General features: G+C 55.3%; 4 protein-coding genes across 4 annotated transcripts; 3 read left to right on the forward strand and 1 right to left on the reverse strand.

The window, feature by feature from the left end:
• Positions 1-274: 274 nt before the first annotated feature.
• Positions 275-2,477, forward strand: QBC33DRAFT_543459 (suppressor protein STM1). Its single transcript, XM_060428376.1, has 6 exons — positions 275-583; positions 710-728; positions 817-975; positions 1,053-1,157; positions 1,228-1,285; positions 1,344-2,477. Exons 1-6 carry the CDS (start codon positions 566-568, stop codon positions 2,041-2,043), a joined length of 1,059 nt encoding a protein of 352 aa, XP_060281849.1. The 5' UTR covers positions 275-565; the 3' UTR covers positions 2,044-2,477.
• Positions 2,478-3,919: 1,442 nt separating this feature from the next.
• QBC33DRAFT_454615 (uncharacterized protein) lies at positions 3,920-5,802 on the reverse strand (the record flags this gene model as incomplete). Its single annotated transcript, XM_060424737.1, has 3 exons — positions 3,920-4,778; positions 4,822-5,355; positions 5,417-5,802. The coding sequence occupies 3 exons, from the start codon at positions 5,800-5,802 to the stop codon at positions 3,920-3,922; spliced, it is 1,779 nt and encodes a 592-aa protein (XP_060281850.1).
• A 629-nt stretch (positions 5,803-6,431) lies between these two features.
• QBC33DRAFT_126346 (Tricarboxylate/iron carrier) lies at positions 6,432-8,037 on the forward strand. The gene is made up of 4 exons (XM_060422024.1): positions 6,432-6,651; positions 6,781-6,914; positions 6,972-7,066; positions 7,149-8,037. Exons 1-4 carry the CDS (start codon positions 6,548-6,550, stop codon positions 7,836-7,838), a joined length of 1,023 nt encoding a protein of 340 aa, XP_060281851.1. The 5' UTR covers positions 6,432-6,547; the 3' UTR covers positions 7,839-8,037.
• A 2,893-nt stretch (positions 8,038-10,930) lies between these two features.
• Positions 10,931-14,033, forward strand: QBC33DRAFT_126392 (kinase-like protein). Its single transcript, XM_060422025.1, has 6 exons — positions 10,931-12,075; positions 12,146-12,227; positions 12,286-12,633; positions 12,693-13,152; positions 13,209-13,296; positions 13,350-14,033. The coding sequence occupies exons 1-6, from the start codon at positions 11,155-11,157 to the stop codon at positions 13,569-13,571; spliced, it is 2,121 nt and encodes a 706-aa protein (XP_060281852.1). The 5' UTR covers positions 10,931-11,154; the 3' UTR covers positions 13,572-14,033.
• The last annotated feature ends 121 nt before the right edge of the window (positions 14,034-14,154 follow it).

The raw sequence follows: 14,154 nt of genomic DNA on the forward strand, positions 1-14,154 counted from the left end.
ACGAATAGGATAGGTAGAATTGGATAGCCACCTCACACATGGTCGCACAACGTTTACTTACCTAGCTTTGCGGATACACGTGACTAAATGCTGCCCTGTCCGTTACCATATTATGCTTCTGTAATTGGTCAAAACGGGGTCAAAACGGATCAATACGGGGACTAGAGTCGGGCAGAATACACCGGTTAAGATACGGTACTGTACGTGTTTGGTAGCCCTAACTGTAACAACACGAATTTTGAAATTCTAAATTTGCTGGGGTTCATAAGCGAGCCGGAAACGTGACTTTGGTCGTGCGCCACCCTTGCCGACCGCTTGCAACAAAGCTACTACTAATTAACTTCCGCCGAACCTCTCGAAACCTTCGACCATTGGTCGTCACCACGACGTCGACTAAATCTCTGCCATCCCATCAGGAGCAACGCGTCCAGCTGTGACATGTCCTGCTAGGCGCATCTTTCAATTCCACCTCTCCCCGCCGTGACTCCAGTCGTACGGTCTTCTTCCTTAGATTGTCGTCCCCTAAGGCCACGCCTTTGAAGAAGGCGAAAAACTCGGCGGCAAGATGTCGGTCGCTTCGAAGGTATGTTAGGATCTGCTTCAATTGTCTGCCACCAATCGATCCCCTCTGCCCAAACTCGCCCTTTCCGACTTTGTCGCCATCTGTTTCCAATTGGATGAAGCTCATAAGCTAATCGTTTCTGTCTAGAACCTGTTCGACCTCCTCGGTACGAAGCCTGTGCATTGAAGAATTTTTCAATCCCGGGGCTTGGCTCCAGCCGTGGATACCAGTTGCTGACCCATTTCACCTCGCAGGCAACGATGAAGAATCTGACACTCCGAAGGGGCCCGTGAAGACCGTCGACAAGACCCCCACCCATTCGACGAAGCGCAACGCCGATGGCCTGGCCCCAGATTCCAAGCCGGCTTCCGCTGGCAACCGCCGGGGCGGTGGCGCGTCCGGCAACGAGGCTGGTACGTCATACCTGCACCCTCGACCCCGTGCATTTGCATTGATCTTACCACCTACTAACCTTCCGTGGCTGAAACAGCTTTCCGCGATCGCTATGCCGGCAGTGACCGCAACCGCAACCGACCCGTCGACGAGTCCGCCCTAGGTGGCGCACGAGGCGGCCAAGGTGCCCGTGTTCGTGGCGGTAAGCTACCTCACCTGATCCCCGCCATGCGTCATCCATCGGTGTGTTCTCTGCTAACAATTCTGGATAGGTCGCGGATCGAGATACCCTCGCGAGCGTGATGATAGACATACCAAGGGAGCCCCAGGGTAAGCTTACCAGACCCTTTCCCACGTGACGGACCGAACAATTCTGACAATTGATCAGTGGCGGTTCTGAGAAACAGGCTGCTCAGTCATGGGGCGCCACTGAGGGCCAATCTGAGCTGAAGGACGAGCAAGCCGGCGAGGCGATTGCCAAGAAGGATCAGAAAGAAGCTGCTGTCGAGGGAGATGCTGCCGCCGAGGGCGAGGAGGCCGAGCCTGCCGAGCCCGAGGAGAAGCACATCTCGTACGAGGAGTACCTCGCCCAGCTGGCTGAGAAGAAGCTGGCCTTGGAGTCGGATGCCTCCCTGAAGGTCCGCAAGCCCAACGAGGGTGTCAAGGCCGACAAGAAGTGGGCCAATGCCAAGCCTCTCGTCAAGGAGGGGGACGAGGACTACTTCGCCGGAATCAGCGGCAAGGCCAAGCGCGAGCGCGAGCGCAAGACCAAGCAGCTCGTCGAGATTGACAACCGCTACGTCGAGCCCGAGCGTACCGCCGGCGGCCGTGGCGGCCGTGGTGGCCGTGGTGGCAGCCGCGGAGAATCGTCTCGCGGCTCTTTCCGCGGTGATCGCGGTGATCGTGGAGACCGCGGCGACTCTTCTCGCGGCTCTGCCCGCGGCGGCCCCCGTGGCGCTGGCGGCCCCCGAGGTGGCGCCCCCCGTGGCGGTCCCCGTGGCGACTTCCGGGGCGGCCCCCGCCGTGGCGGCGATCACGCACCCCTGAACCCCAAGGATGAGTCTGCCTTCCCCAGCTTGGGGAGCTAGATGCGTTCGCTCTCGAACGCCATAGGGGTCACCACCGGAGATGCAGGTCTCGGATTATGCCTTTGCTCGGAAGAATGCTCAATGGCGGCAGTAATGCAGAAAACAGGGGGAGGCGTAGGTCTATATCGGTTGGTAGTACCGTTAGGCGGCATTCATTCATCTCGGCGGCAGTCCAACATCGGCGTCTTGCTGGTTCCCGTCACAGAAAAAGCACACATGGTTTTCTGATAACAAAGTTTCCAAATATTTCTCTCACAACCAAAAAAAAATGGTCTCCTTTTCCTACGTTTACCTGAGCATATGGTGTGGGAAATGGTTGGCCGATGGGGAACAACGGGATTCCACGTTTTCCGTGGTGGCCATTTTCTTTTCATCTTTGTAACTGGTAAGAAAACTCGGTCTATTCTCGAAATGCCAGGTTACGTTGCCGTTTATGTTCTCTGCGACCCTCCTACTACGTGATCCATTACCGTTCAGTCCCCTGTAGTATCCCCCAACGTTTCCCAGGCGCCAAGAGCCGCGCACACAGCAGTCTGGCATCTGTCCCAAGATGTGACATACTATTGTGGTGGCTTGTTCCCGACTAGAGTCTTTGAGGGCATTGTCCTGCAATGTCCAAGAGGGAGTTGAAAGGGAGCATGCTCGCATCAAGACTCTCTTTTTCATCCTAAAGGGATTCGAGTTAGGTTCAATGCCTCCTTTGTCGGGGACATAGCCTCAACCGCCTTTCTATGTTATACTGATGTAGCCTACCTAGACAATTCCATTGTCTCGGCTGTGACTCCCATCACTCCGTGGGAAGACTGGTTGCCATGAATTGGCAGTGACAGCGTGATAGACACTGGCTATAATCACTACCTCGAGCCTTGAAGCCAGAGGGCCCTAGATCCATCAGTTCTCTCCCTGACAGCTATTTGGAGTGAACGACAACGCAGCTAGAATCTCTCTTCGCCCATCCATTTTGTGTGTCCCCGAAGGAAAAACTATTTTGTGTGTCCCCGAAGGAAAAACTATTCCCACGGCCTAGACCCCTTTTCGAACAACACCTGCCTTGCCTCCCAGATTCGGTAAGTCTCGATCCAACCGCTACCACCGCCAGGACAGCAGATCAACCACCAATCCACCAACATCCCATGGGCGCATTCCTGTCCATGTCCCGGGGGAGTGTGTCAGTCGAACGGCTCGCCGAGGAAGGGCGCCTCTACTGCCCGGCGGCGGTCCACCCAACGAGGGCATCGTGCGATCCCCGGTGGTCGGTCACCATCGCGGCGGGTCGTCGTGGTGGCAGAGAGGCGTCGACGACGACGACGACGACGAGGGAAGCCCGAGGGGAGTTGGGCCCGGCTACTAGCAGCAGCAGCAGCAGTAAAGGTAAAGGCATCCGACAGGAGCGCTCCCCCGGAACAGCAAGGCGAGTCCGGTTCACTGGCCGCCCCGCCAAGGTGGTGGAGGCCACGAACTCCTTTCTCGGGGAGCCGGTTGCGCCGTGCGCGGGGCCGGAGCTCATCATGACCGCCGGCTCGAAACGGGGTCCAGCCTACCTGGCCGTGCGGGCGATGGACAGGCGTGCGCTTGACTGGTGAGTTATCTTCGCCTCCTTGATGGCTATCGTCGTCCGGCTACACAGGTGAGTCTGAGGCAGAACGTGTTTGTGCCAACGTGGCCGAGTTCTTCGCAACGGGAGGAACGCAAGAGAGCTGTGGGCTTATTCTGGTGACCTTGCAATAAAAACGACGCGTTGATGTCGGATTCTCCCCTTTAGTGCCGTTTTCTTTTGGTTATCATTTTGACTCTATTATCGTCTATGAGAGAAGCGGAGAGTAAACAATAAGATATGCTCATGACTCGTCATAATTCGTGGCCTCCCTTTCGATCATTATATCTGTATTGGCCTCTTTCGAGCGGCACGGCCAATGTCGATCCCGACGCTCGCGACTAGCAAGACGGCGTTGAAGGCAGCCATGAGGTAGAAAGGTGCCCCTGGGGTCCATGAGTCGAAGAGGTATCCTCCTAGCTTTGTGAGGAGCAGAATCGCAGCACCACCACACCACGAATATACGCCCGCGATCGATCCCTTGAGCCTGACTCGTGAGACGCTGTCTTCCGGCGTCTCCGCCGCATTCTCCAGCAGCGGAGCTGCGTCGCTTGAGGTATCTGCGGGCTCCATCACGACCTCCTCATCGCCGTTTTCGGCGACCATGACATTAACCATATCCGTCTTCAACACGCCATGACCGAGGGACCCTAGGCTGCACACGATCGCGCCAATTTGGCTAATACCCATGAGAGCGACGAGGAAGATGACAACCGGGCTGCCACCTCGGCCGTCCTTATTCCGCACCTCGGGGCTCGAGAGCTGTGGGAAGGCAATGTAACTCACAATGCCAAACGTCGTGGCAATAATTATGGGAATATTGAATTTTCCCGCGCCGCTCGAGAGGTAACCGAATACCGGGGCACAAACGAGTCCGACAAGCTGTGCAACTCCAGTCAGGATGGCAGCCAGAACATAGCCCTGCTTGCATTCCTTCTTCAGTTCTGGAGAAGGGTCATTCGGAGACCCTTGGCAGAAGCCATTGCTCATGAAGAACGAGTTGACGAACAAGGGGATGAAGAGCGATATGGCGACGGTCGATGCGCGAGCGACGAAGCCGCCCAGATAACCCAGGGCGATTTGAGAGTCGGTGAAACCAAGCCTGACGGCGTCCTTTAGAAGATGCCAGTACGGCAAGAGCCTCTGGAGGTTTTATCAGCTCAGGGCATCCACATGAAATCAACCACTCGCATACCTTTGATTCGGCTCTATCATCACCGCCCCTTACACTCGGGCCTGACCTCCTCAAGCCGAGCAACAGACGCCAACCCTTGCCTTCTTCGCCTGTCAGATTCCGCAGACCAAAGCCCACGAAGACGGCGACAATCAACGCCACAGAACCGACGGCATAGAAGCTGTAGGATATAGCCTCGCCGAGGGTGACACCTTCTATCTGGCCGAATTGGGTGGGCAGAGGCAGGAATACGCTGAGAGCCACTAGGGCGCCGCACCCTGTGAACAGCCCAACATACCCCGCGAGAGCAGACGGTTTGCCCTTCCCTTGGACGTTATCATCCTCTGCGTCAACACCCACGGTCGATTCGCTTCCACCCGAGAGCTCGCGGAACCGTTCGGGAGTGATTGTAAGCTCCGAATCAAGGGAGGGGGTGATGCTGTCGTGTGGGTTGCGCGGCGGCTTGCGAGGGTCGCGAGCCTGCACTTCGTGGATCGTATTGCCACCGGTCAAGGACGGTAGGATGGCGGTCACCATCGTAGCCCTGTCCGTTTGGTCCTAGGTTAGCCAAGGTGCTGCTGGGATTAGGTCTCGACAAGACTTACGAAGCTGAAGCTCCAAAGGCGAAGAAGATCCTCGCGAGCAGGAGCTGCGGGTACACGTTGCGCGCCTGGACGAACAGGAAGAGCGCGGCGCCTATGACGACGTAGCCGATCACGGCTACCATGCGCACCCCGAGTCGATCTGAGACGAGACCCCAGACCGGGCAGGCCACCAGGGCGACGACCTCGTCGGCGAAGCCCAGGGTCCCGACGATGTCGCCGACGCCATCCTTGACGCCGATGAGGTCGGTGATCACAAACGAGATGCTGCTGTTCAGGAAGACCAGGAAGGATATGGAGAACAGTGAGATGCCGAGGAGATAGGTGATCGCCTGGAGGGGGGAGGTCGACTCGGAGAAGGGAAGGTATCGTAGTAGAGACCTCGCCATTGTAAATGGCATCGGGGGGTTGTTACACACGAGATGGAGTTTCTAAATGTACAAATTTTCACATTGCGCAAACTTGCGAAAGGGGGACAATCTTCTCAATGTTTTACATTTAGAATTGAGAGGCTGCTCGTCATCATCCCGTATTCGGCGTCTGTCCTGTCTCGGATGTTCTGAGAAGGTTGCTTAGGTCATCCCATCACTCTAGTGTAGAGCCAAGGCCAGCTCCATTCTCTAGGAATTCGGAATCTAGCAAACAGATCCATATACATCCGTCAAGATTACAGATCTGTATATTTCAAATGTATGAGAATTACTCACAACCTGGGCTTCGAACGACATCAATAACGACGGTATCATGCCTCGAGGGCGGCGAGGAAGCGATCAAGAGAAAGAGAGAGGTTATGGAGTACCAAGCCCACAATGTGCCGTCGATATGCGGGGCTAGATCGGTATCACTCTTATCACCGAGATCGGATTCACGGTCAAGAAATTCTTCGATTCGACTCTGTTAACTTGGTCGAAACTACGACGTCCGCCACTCGACCTTTTGGCCTTTTCAGCGAGCAATTGAGGAAGGAGGGAAGTGGCACGCTCTTTACAAGACCCTGCCTGTTCAAACCTGAGGCGGCCTCACGTCTCACGTCCTTCCGTTGAGCGGCAATTGTAGGCCTGCCTTTGTGATCCGCGCGTCGCGAAGACAGCCCAAGGACGAGGAGACTGTCGCCAGAGCAGGGCAAATAGCACCATGTCGGCCTCCATTCCCGGCAGGCGCGAGCTGCCCGAATCGCAGTATGACCTTAGCACGTATTGGGGCCGCGTGCGACATAACGCTGGCATTACAGATCCGAGGTGAGCCAAGTTCAATGGCTTCAGAGCCACGGCCCCCGGCCCAACAGTCCCGATCTTGGATTTGGGCGCTGGGGAGTCTCTTCTCTTGACGTAGGAGTACATGCTCACGAGGTATTTTGCTGCTTTTAGGACCCTTCTCGTGGGCAAAACCGGACTCGAGCAGGCCAAGCAGGCCATCATGTTGTACAAGCAAGGCCATACGAAGGAGATCACACCCGACCTATGGAAGGCAAAGAAGGTCGTTGACTCGACATTACACCCCGGTTTGTCGCCTATCTAGAGGGTCGATTGCGGCTTGTTTGTTAATAAAGAGCCGATAGATACCGGGGAGGCTGTCTTCTTGCCATTTCGGATGTCCTGCTTCGTACTCTCGAACTTGGTCGTCACTGTGGGCATGTTGACGCCAGGTCTTGGGGTACGCATACCATCTAATCCCCCTCTACATGTCTCCTTTACCTACCTACTCTGAAAGTCGTGGCTAACATGCTTCCCTCCAGACAGCAGGCACGATCGGATGGCAGGTAGCCAACCAGTCCCTGAACGTGGCGATCAACTACTCCAACGCCAACAAGTCGTCGCCCATGTCGACGTGGAAGATCGCGCAGTCCTACCTCCTCGCCGTGGGGGCGTCGTGCTCCGTGGCCGTGGGCCTCAACAGCCTGGTGCCGCACCTCCGGCGGCTCTCGCCGTCGACGCGCCTCGTGCTCGGCCGCCTCGTGCCCTTCGCCGCGGTGGCGAGCGCGGGCGCGCTCAACGTCTTCCTGATGCGCGGCGAGGAGATGCGCACGGGCATCGACGTCTTCCCCGTCCTGTCGGCGGCCGACAAGGCCCGGCTCGAGGCCGAGGGCCGCGCCGAGGGCGACGTGGCCAGCATCGGCAGGAGCAAGAAGGCCGCGACCCTGGCCGTGGCCGAGACGGCGCTGTCGAGGGTCCTCAACAGCTCGCCCATCATGGTCATCCCGCCGCTGGTCCTCGTCAGGCTGCAGAGGACCGAGTGGCTGAAGCGCAACCCCAGGTTGACGCTGCCCCTGAACCTGGGCCTGATCCTGGCCACGAGCTACGCCGTGCTCCCGCTGGCGCTGGCGGCCTTCCCGCAGCGCCAGAGGGTCAGCGCCGAGTCGCTGGAGGAGGAGTTCCACGGCCGGGGAGGGGAGGGGGGCATGGTGGTTTTCAACCGGGGGATCTAGGGAGGAGGGAGGCAAAAAAGACGAGGGATCGAACCATCTAAACTCTACATGTGCTTTAGGCTGAGCATTTGGTTTTAACGCATGGCTTGGAGTCCTACGGGCTGCTGATTGGCGATATGCACTTTGTCATCTTTTCTTACAAAGATCATTCCGGTAACCTGGTTCATCCGGCAGGGCAGGGAAGAGCCTCAGTGGGGTTTCAGGGGTTACCGTTCGAGGGATTTCGGACGAGTGTCACATGCGAAAGAGAGATATAGAGAGGGAGAGAAGGGCATAAGAAGGATCGCCGTTTTGTTTACCTGCAGAAACACCCATCGATGATACACATTGCAGCCTCGGGGGAGGAATGTGGCTTTGGGGATGGCGACGAGCCGATGGGGGATCGGCTCTGCGCTGAATGATGAGATGTTTTAGACGGAAATCCTGGGTTGGGATTTTCCAGAATCTGGAGAAGGGCTGGGGCCGGCTCGGAAAACGCGTTGGATTGCGTTTCAAAAAGGGGTTGAGTCACACTCTCTTCGAGCAGTCGCAGCCGCGAGATCTGAGCTCAGCTATAAACGGAGTGCTATTACCTGGGAACGCATGGGTAGTGGAATGTGTTGGTTTTGGAACTGGGCTTGTCATCTGATGGCGCTGCTTAATCAAAGCCCCTTGCCTATTTATTTGCCGTTTATTTATGGGCTTTGTCTATCCGTATCAGCGGGATCTACTGCACGTTTCCAGCGCTGGAATCCGTCATCAGACCCCCAACTGCCAGCATGGCAACAGCCGTGATCCTTTCTCTTTACGCCTGCTGCTTGTAGCCCCTTGACGAGGCGCAGGCCAGCAGGATTAGGTAAGCAACCACCTAACGAATCCGTTCGTATCTTCCTTTCCTGGGTGTTGCAAGCAGAAATACTACTTGTACGTATAGTACATACAAAGTTCTGTAGGGAAATACGGATACGTATGTACAAGTACCTACATCAAGCAGACATCACGACAGGCGACTGTGGAATGGATGCTGCGGTGCAGTGGGGCCAGTTTTTCTCTTGACACGGATTTGCTTGCCGCTGCCCAGTCCAGTCTCGCCAGTCAACAGTGAGCTAAACTTGGGTGAGATGAGATCATACGTCGGAAGGGGGTGCCACAACACCGATGGGGCATTTTGGCCGCCACCACCATCTCTCTGCGGGGTTCATTGGCCTGAGACCCAGTTCTAAGTCGGTGGGACTTAATTTTTCTTTGGCCGGGCATGCCGGCAGGCGGAAAAGAACATGAAAGAGAAAAGGGGATTTACAAAGGAAAAAAGGTAAAGGGGTAGAGGGTTAAAAAGAAACTCGGAAATGTCCGTGATTGATTTACGTTGCTTGAAACTTTCCTCACTCAAAAGTGGTGTCGAGTCTTCCGTTCCAGGTTATGGCAAGGCTCCCCGCGGCAGTGCAGTGCCTGGCAAGGATGTGTGGGACAAAGGATGGCTTCCCCCGCAGCTCGCTAGACTTCGGAGACGGACGGCCGTTCGTTCGGGTTATAGTGTATACCAAACTCAAACTTGGATGTAGCGTATGCAGGGCGCTTGAGCATCCGTTCTGCATCCGTCCCATCATTCATCCCCAATGCCATTGCAATCAGGATCGTTTGTGTCGTGGAATTCTTTGGAGGCGCTGGCGGCGCAATCAATATGCCTGTTCTGCGCTTGGATCCACGCTGTTGGGGCGGACTACCATACGAAAGTACGAAGTTGTCATGCCAGGTTGGCGCGAGTAGCACGTTTCTGGCCAGTGGCCAACCAGAGGCAAGTTTGGGTCAAGAATTGGCCACCACCCTGGTGGGTTTGGGGCGGATTTGGGGCCTACTATGGTATGGCCGGTGCCGTCTGCGGAGCGCTGTGATGTTAGAGTGATGAGTGATGAGTGACGAGACTTGGTGATAGGAAGGCCATCCTAGTGAACCCACCCGCCTATCCATCCATACATGCCATCACACACCAACTCGAACTCACTTCCAGGACTGATTTCAACTAGAAGCCCATATGAGAAAATAATATCCAAGGGTGCGGAGATGAAGGACCTTTCATAATCATAGGAGAATATCCCACAAAATATCCGAATGGCAATGTTAATCATTGATATGGCCGGAGAAGGAGGGTCGTTTAGCCATGGCAGTGAATATCACTGGGCACTAACAGACGCGGGCTGCATACAATGGCCATGTGGCTCCCAGTCTGCAAGCTGATTGTCTGTACGACAGCGCAATAATCTGTAGGTACCTTGGTACCTACCTACCCATCTGGGAGATACATTCCATTGGGAAATCGGCAGAGAAGGTAGTGCGCGCGTGTGTGTGTGCATCGAAGTGAGTGCAAACCACAAAACCAGTCACACTGTAGTACTTAGGTACCCAGGAATAGGAATGGTTTAATGCAGGTGGGAGTCTTTTTTTTCCCTTTCCATTTGTGGGCGGCGGCATTTTTCAGTGGATAGTCGCCCCAGTAACAGTGGCTCTTCAGGGCAGTGGCTGGTGAAAGCACTGTCCATTCCAGTGACAAGCCCACCTGCCCTACCTGGGGTACCTGCGGATAGCCATGGACCACGCTCCTTGATTGATTCTCCCCGATGTGTTTCAATCGCTAACTTCCATCGTAGAAGGTTGGATTGGCAGAATGACGCCTGTCAGCCAATGCAGGCGGATGCCTCTGTATGTACGGCGTACCATTTCATCCCAATTTACAGAGGGTGAAGAAAGTGTGTCCAAAGTCAAGGGCCGAGAGACATCAAATCGACGTTTCTGGTTTGACGCTACACCAATTGGGTAAGTCCCATTATTTACAAGGGCGCCCTACACTCATACGCCAATACACGGCCCCTCCGCCTCAGCCATACCCGTAATTAATCAACGCCGGCGACTCGATTCATTCACTTGGAAGGATGAGGGCAAAAAAAGTGTCCTCGCCTCCTCGCCTCACCAAACGCGATTCCCCCAAGCAGCAGAGTCCACGTAGATCTCTTCCCGCTATCGGGTTCCATTTTCCACTGGTGTGTATGTTAGAGAATATGTGAACTTGCTGGCACCGAGGCACAATTACACCCCAGTCATAACCCGACGACGACGACTTGTTAAGCTGAAGGTGTACTGCTCCCGCGAATCCTTAACAGCCTGCCCGCCTCGTTCCAACAACATTCAGCGCCGCACCGTTTTGCACTGTTACGGCCCCCCCCCCCCCCCCCAAGGAGGACCCGTGAGCGGTCCACACTCAGAGATACCTCCTCTCTCTCTCTCCTCCCTTCCTCACCGTCACGCCGAAGCCTGGCAAGCCTCACAAGGGGAGAGAAGAATAATGTCGACTCCAACAACTGCGACAGCAACTCTGCCTCCTTGCAATCAACTGCACTATCCCTTCTCCCGACCTCACCACCAGCCCTACCAAGACCCAAACACCGCCACCTACCGAGTCGGCAACCCAAGCCTTCCCTCGTCATCTCAACTGGCATATCCCTCGTCGGGCTACTTTGCCTCCTCGAACGGCAGCCCTAGGTCAAATGTGATCTCCATTTCCTCGTCGTCGACAGCCAGGCCTGTACCCCAGGAACAACCACCAATTGTCACAGCACGAACGGAAGCCGAGCATACCAACAACATGCCGGCCGTCGCCCAAGCCCACGCCGCGCTAGAGTCCCAGCCGGCTCGGAAGAGAAGACGGTCAAGGGAGCCTGACTGGAACACCTTCTACAAAAATGGACTTCCGGCCGAGGTCATCATCATTGACGACTCTCCCGAGCCCTCCCAGAAGCCTGCCGCCGGCACCGTTTCTTCCACAACGACGCTTCCCGGTAATAACGGCGGGCCCATAAGTAGCGTTTCCAACACAACTTCAGCTCGCCACGTTGCGAAGAAGAGGAAGAGGGACGACGAGCCAGCCCACTACGACCCGGTATACCACAGTAACCTCGTCAGCTCGCATGCCACCACCCCCCATCAGATTAGCACCCCGAGCAAGTCCACAATATCCACCGACAGGACCAACTCGGCCATCCATACCACCGCGGCCACCTCCCTAGATTCCCTCTCTTCCACCGGTGGGCAGTACAACTATGACACGCAGGCCGGTCAGAAGAGGAAACGAACTACCCGACAGCAGGTCGCCACCGAAGCCAGGCGCCGCGAGGCCGGCGCACTGGCAGATGCGTATACCAGCTACCAGCCACCTCCATACCCGCCGAAGAAAGCCGCGGATGTCCATGTCAAGGTCATTTCCGACGTAAGTGTCACTACCCGATTCTTGTGTATATTCATGTGTGTGTTTATAAACTAAAACTTGTCTTATCTAGAACTCATACAACAAGAGTACCAAGGTCGACGATGATGATGGCCACTACATAGTCGTGCCCGATGCGGATCTTACCGACAGATGTGAGTTGTCAGCACGATTTCCGCGTCTTGAGTACAACAAAGCTGACCGGATTGATAGACCAAATGATCAAGCTCCTCGGCCAGGGCACATTCGGCAAGGTTGTTCAGGCCAGGGATCGGAGACGCGGCGAATGCGTCGCGATCAAGATCATCCGGTCCGTCCAGAAGTATCGGGATGCCAGCAAGATCGAGCTCCGGGTCCTTGCCACGCTCAAGGCCAACGATGAGCAAAATCGGAATCGTTGCATACATCTTCGAGACTGCTTCGACTTCCGGGGCCACATATGTATCGTCATGGACCTCCTTGGGCAAAGTGTGTTCGATTTCCTCAAGAGCAACAGCTTTGTGCCCTTCCCGAATAGCCAGATCCAGAGCTTTGCGCGGCAGCTCTTCACGAGCGTGGCCTGTGAGTTACATGTCTACTTTGTTCCAACTCGAAAACGCTCAGCAACTAATTTGCCCTAGTCCTCCATGATCTCAACTTGATCCATACCGACCTGAAGCCCGAGAACATTCTTCTGTGCCATAACGAGTACCAGACCTTTACGTATAATCGCAAGATCCCGTCGTCTTCGGCTACGGTCAGTCGGCAAGCTACTCAGCGGCGAGTGCTTCTTGACACGGAGATCCGGCTTATCGACTTCGGATCTGCCACCTTCCAGGATGAATACCACTCGTCTGTCGTGTCTACGAGGCATTACCGGGCGCCAGAGATCATCCTGGGCCTTGGTTGGTCCTACCCCTGCGATATATGGAGCATCGGGTGTATCTTGGTCGAGTTCTTCACCGGGGATGCCCTGTTCCAGACTCACGATAATCTCGAGCATCTGGCCATGATGGAAGCGGTCGTCAATGCCAGGGTCGACACGCACCTAGTATCGTCGGTCAACCGTATGACTAGGAACGGAGGGAATCCGGCATCGAAGTGAGCAAGCGCATGGGCCCATCAATTTCTTTGATCAGAACCTAACAAAATTTCAGGTACTTCAAGCGCTTGAAGCTCGACTACCCTACTGCCGACACAAATAGGGCGTCTCGTAGATTTGTAAAGGCCATGAAGAGACTCGATGTAAGCCTCGCTATCCAACGAACATCTGATGGCAAGCTGCTAACACGACCTAGGAAATCATACCGGCGAACAACAAGTTCCTCCAGCTGTTCCTGGACCTTCTTACCAAGATCTTCGTCTACGACCCAGCTCGCCGGATAACTGCGAAAGAGGCGCTACAGCACCCCTTCTTCCGGGAAATACCTCATCCGGACGACGGTAGCGAAGCTGCGAGGATTCGCATGGAGAAGATGAGGGTGCAGCAAGGTCACCGATTACCCCCAATGAACGGATGAACGGATATGATGACGGTAACAACCCCTGAAATGATTTGGGCATTCTGAGCATGGCCTTCCTGTCCACGTCGATTGTGTGGAGAGGGAGATGAGATGAAGAGACATGATGGCGTCATCTTCTCATAGTTGTCGGTTTTGTTTGAGTATCAAATGCATTGCCTTGGACAAGGCTGGCCCAGGAAGGGAAGGACAAGGGAGTCGGGGATTATTTCGCATCACATCGTCTATCACCATCCTAGGTAGGGGGTTCGCGAGACAATGGCATTATGAACACCAGCTGCGGTTTTCTTTGGAGGGACCTAAACCTGTTTGCCGGGACACTTGACACGAACATGGCTGGAGACCATACCTGGTATATAGCGGTACACTCATACCCTGACCCCAAATGAATGGAGCGATACACGACTGGAAACTGGCGGGCAGCCCTCCGTTCTGGTCAACTTGACTTCGGTTGCGAAGATGGTCAGACAATAGGACACCCACCTCGGCGCTCGATTCTCTATCGCCGTTGAAGGTAGACCGTGGTATCAACAAGCCACAGTCCCAACCAGTGACTTTCTCAACTTGTTCGCCCCTTTCAAGG

The sequence above is a fragment of the Phialemonium atrogriseum genome, assembly GCF_030411735.1.
Source record: "Phialemonium atrogriseum strain 8032-3 unplaced genomic scaffold QBC33scaffold_18, whole genome shotgun sequence".
Lineage (NCBI taxonomy): Eukaryota > Fungi > Ascomycota > Sordariomycetes > Cephalothecales > Cephalothecaceae > Phialemonium > Phialemonium atrogriseum.

Excerpts from the sequence above, each read along its gene's own strand:
- QBC33DRAFT_126346 (XM_060422024.1), top strand. The coding sequence starts at position 6,548 with ATGTCGGCCTCCATTCCCGGCAGGCGCGAGCTGCCCGAATCGCAGTAT. Across the intron at positions 6,652-6,780 it reads GCTGGCATTACAGATCCGAG|GACCCTTCTCGTGGGCAAAA; the intron begins GTGAGCCAAGTT and ends TGCTGCTTTTAG. Across the intron at positions 7,067-7,148 it reads TGTTGACGCCAGGTCTTGGG|ACAGCAGGCACGATCGGATG; the intron begins GTACGCATACCA and ends GCTTCCCTCCAG.
- QBC33DRAFT_543459 (XM_060428376.1), top strand. Across the intron at positions 1,158-1,227 it reads AGGTGCCCGTGTTCGTGGCG|GTCGCGGATCGAGATACCCT; the intron begins GTAAGCTACCTC and ends AATTCTGGATAG. Across the intron at positions 1,286-1,343 it reads CATACCAAGGGAGCCCCAGG|TGGCGGTTCTGAGAAACAGG; the intron begins GTAAGCTTACCA and ends ACAATTGATCAG.
- QBC33DRAFT_126392 (XM_060422025.1), top strand. The coding sequence starts at position 11,155 with ATGTCGACTCCAACAACTGCGACAGCAACTCTGCCTCCTTGCAATCAA. Across the intron at positions 12,634-12,692 it reads GCTCTTCACGAGCGTGGCCT|TCCTCCATGATCTCAACTTG; the intron begins GTGAGTTACATG and ends AATTTGCCCTAG. Across the intron at positions 13,297-13,349 it reads AGGCCATGAAGAGACTCGAT|GAAATCATACCGGCGAACAA; the intron begins GTAAGCCTCGCT and ends AACACGACCTAG.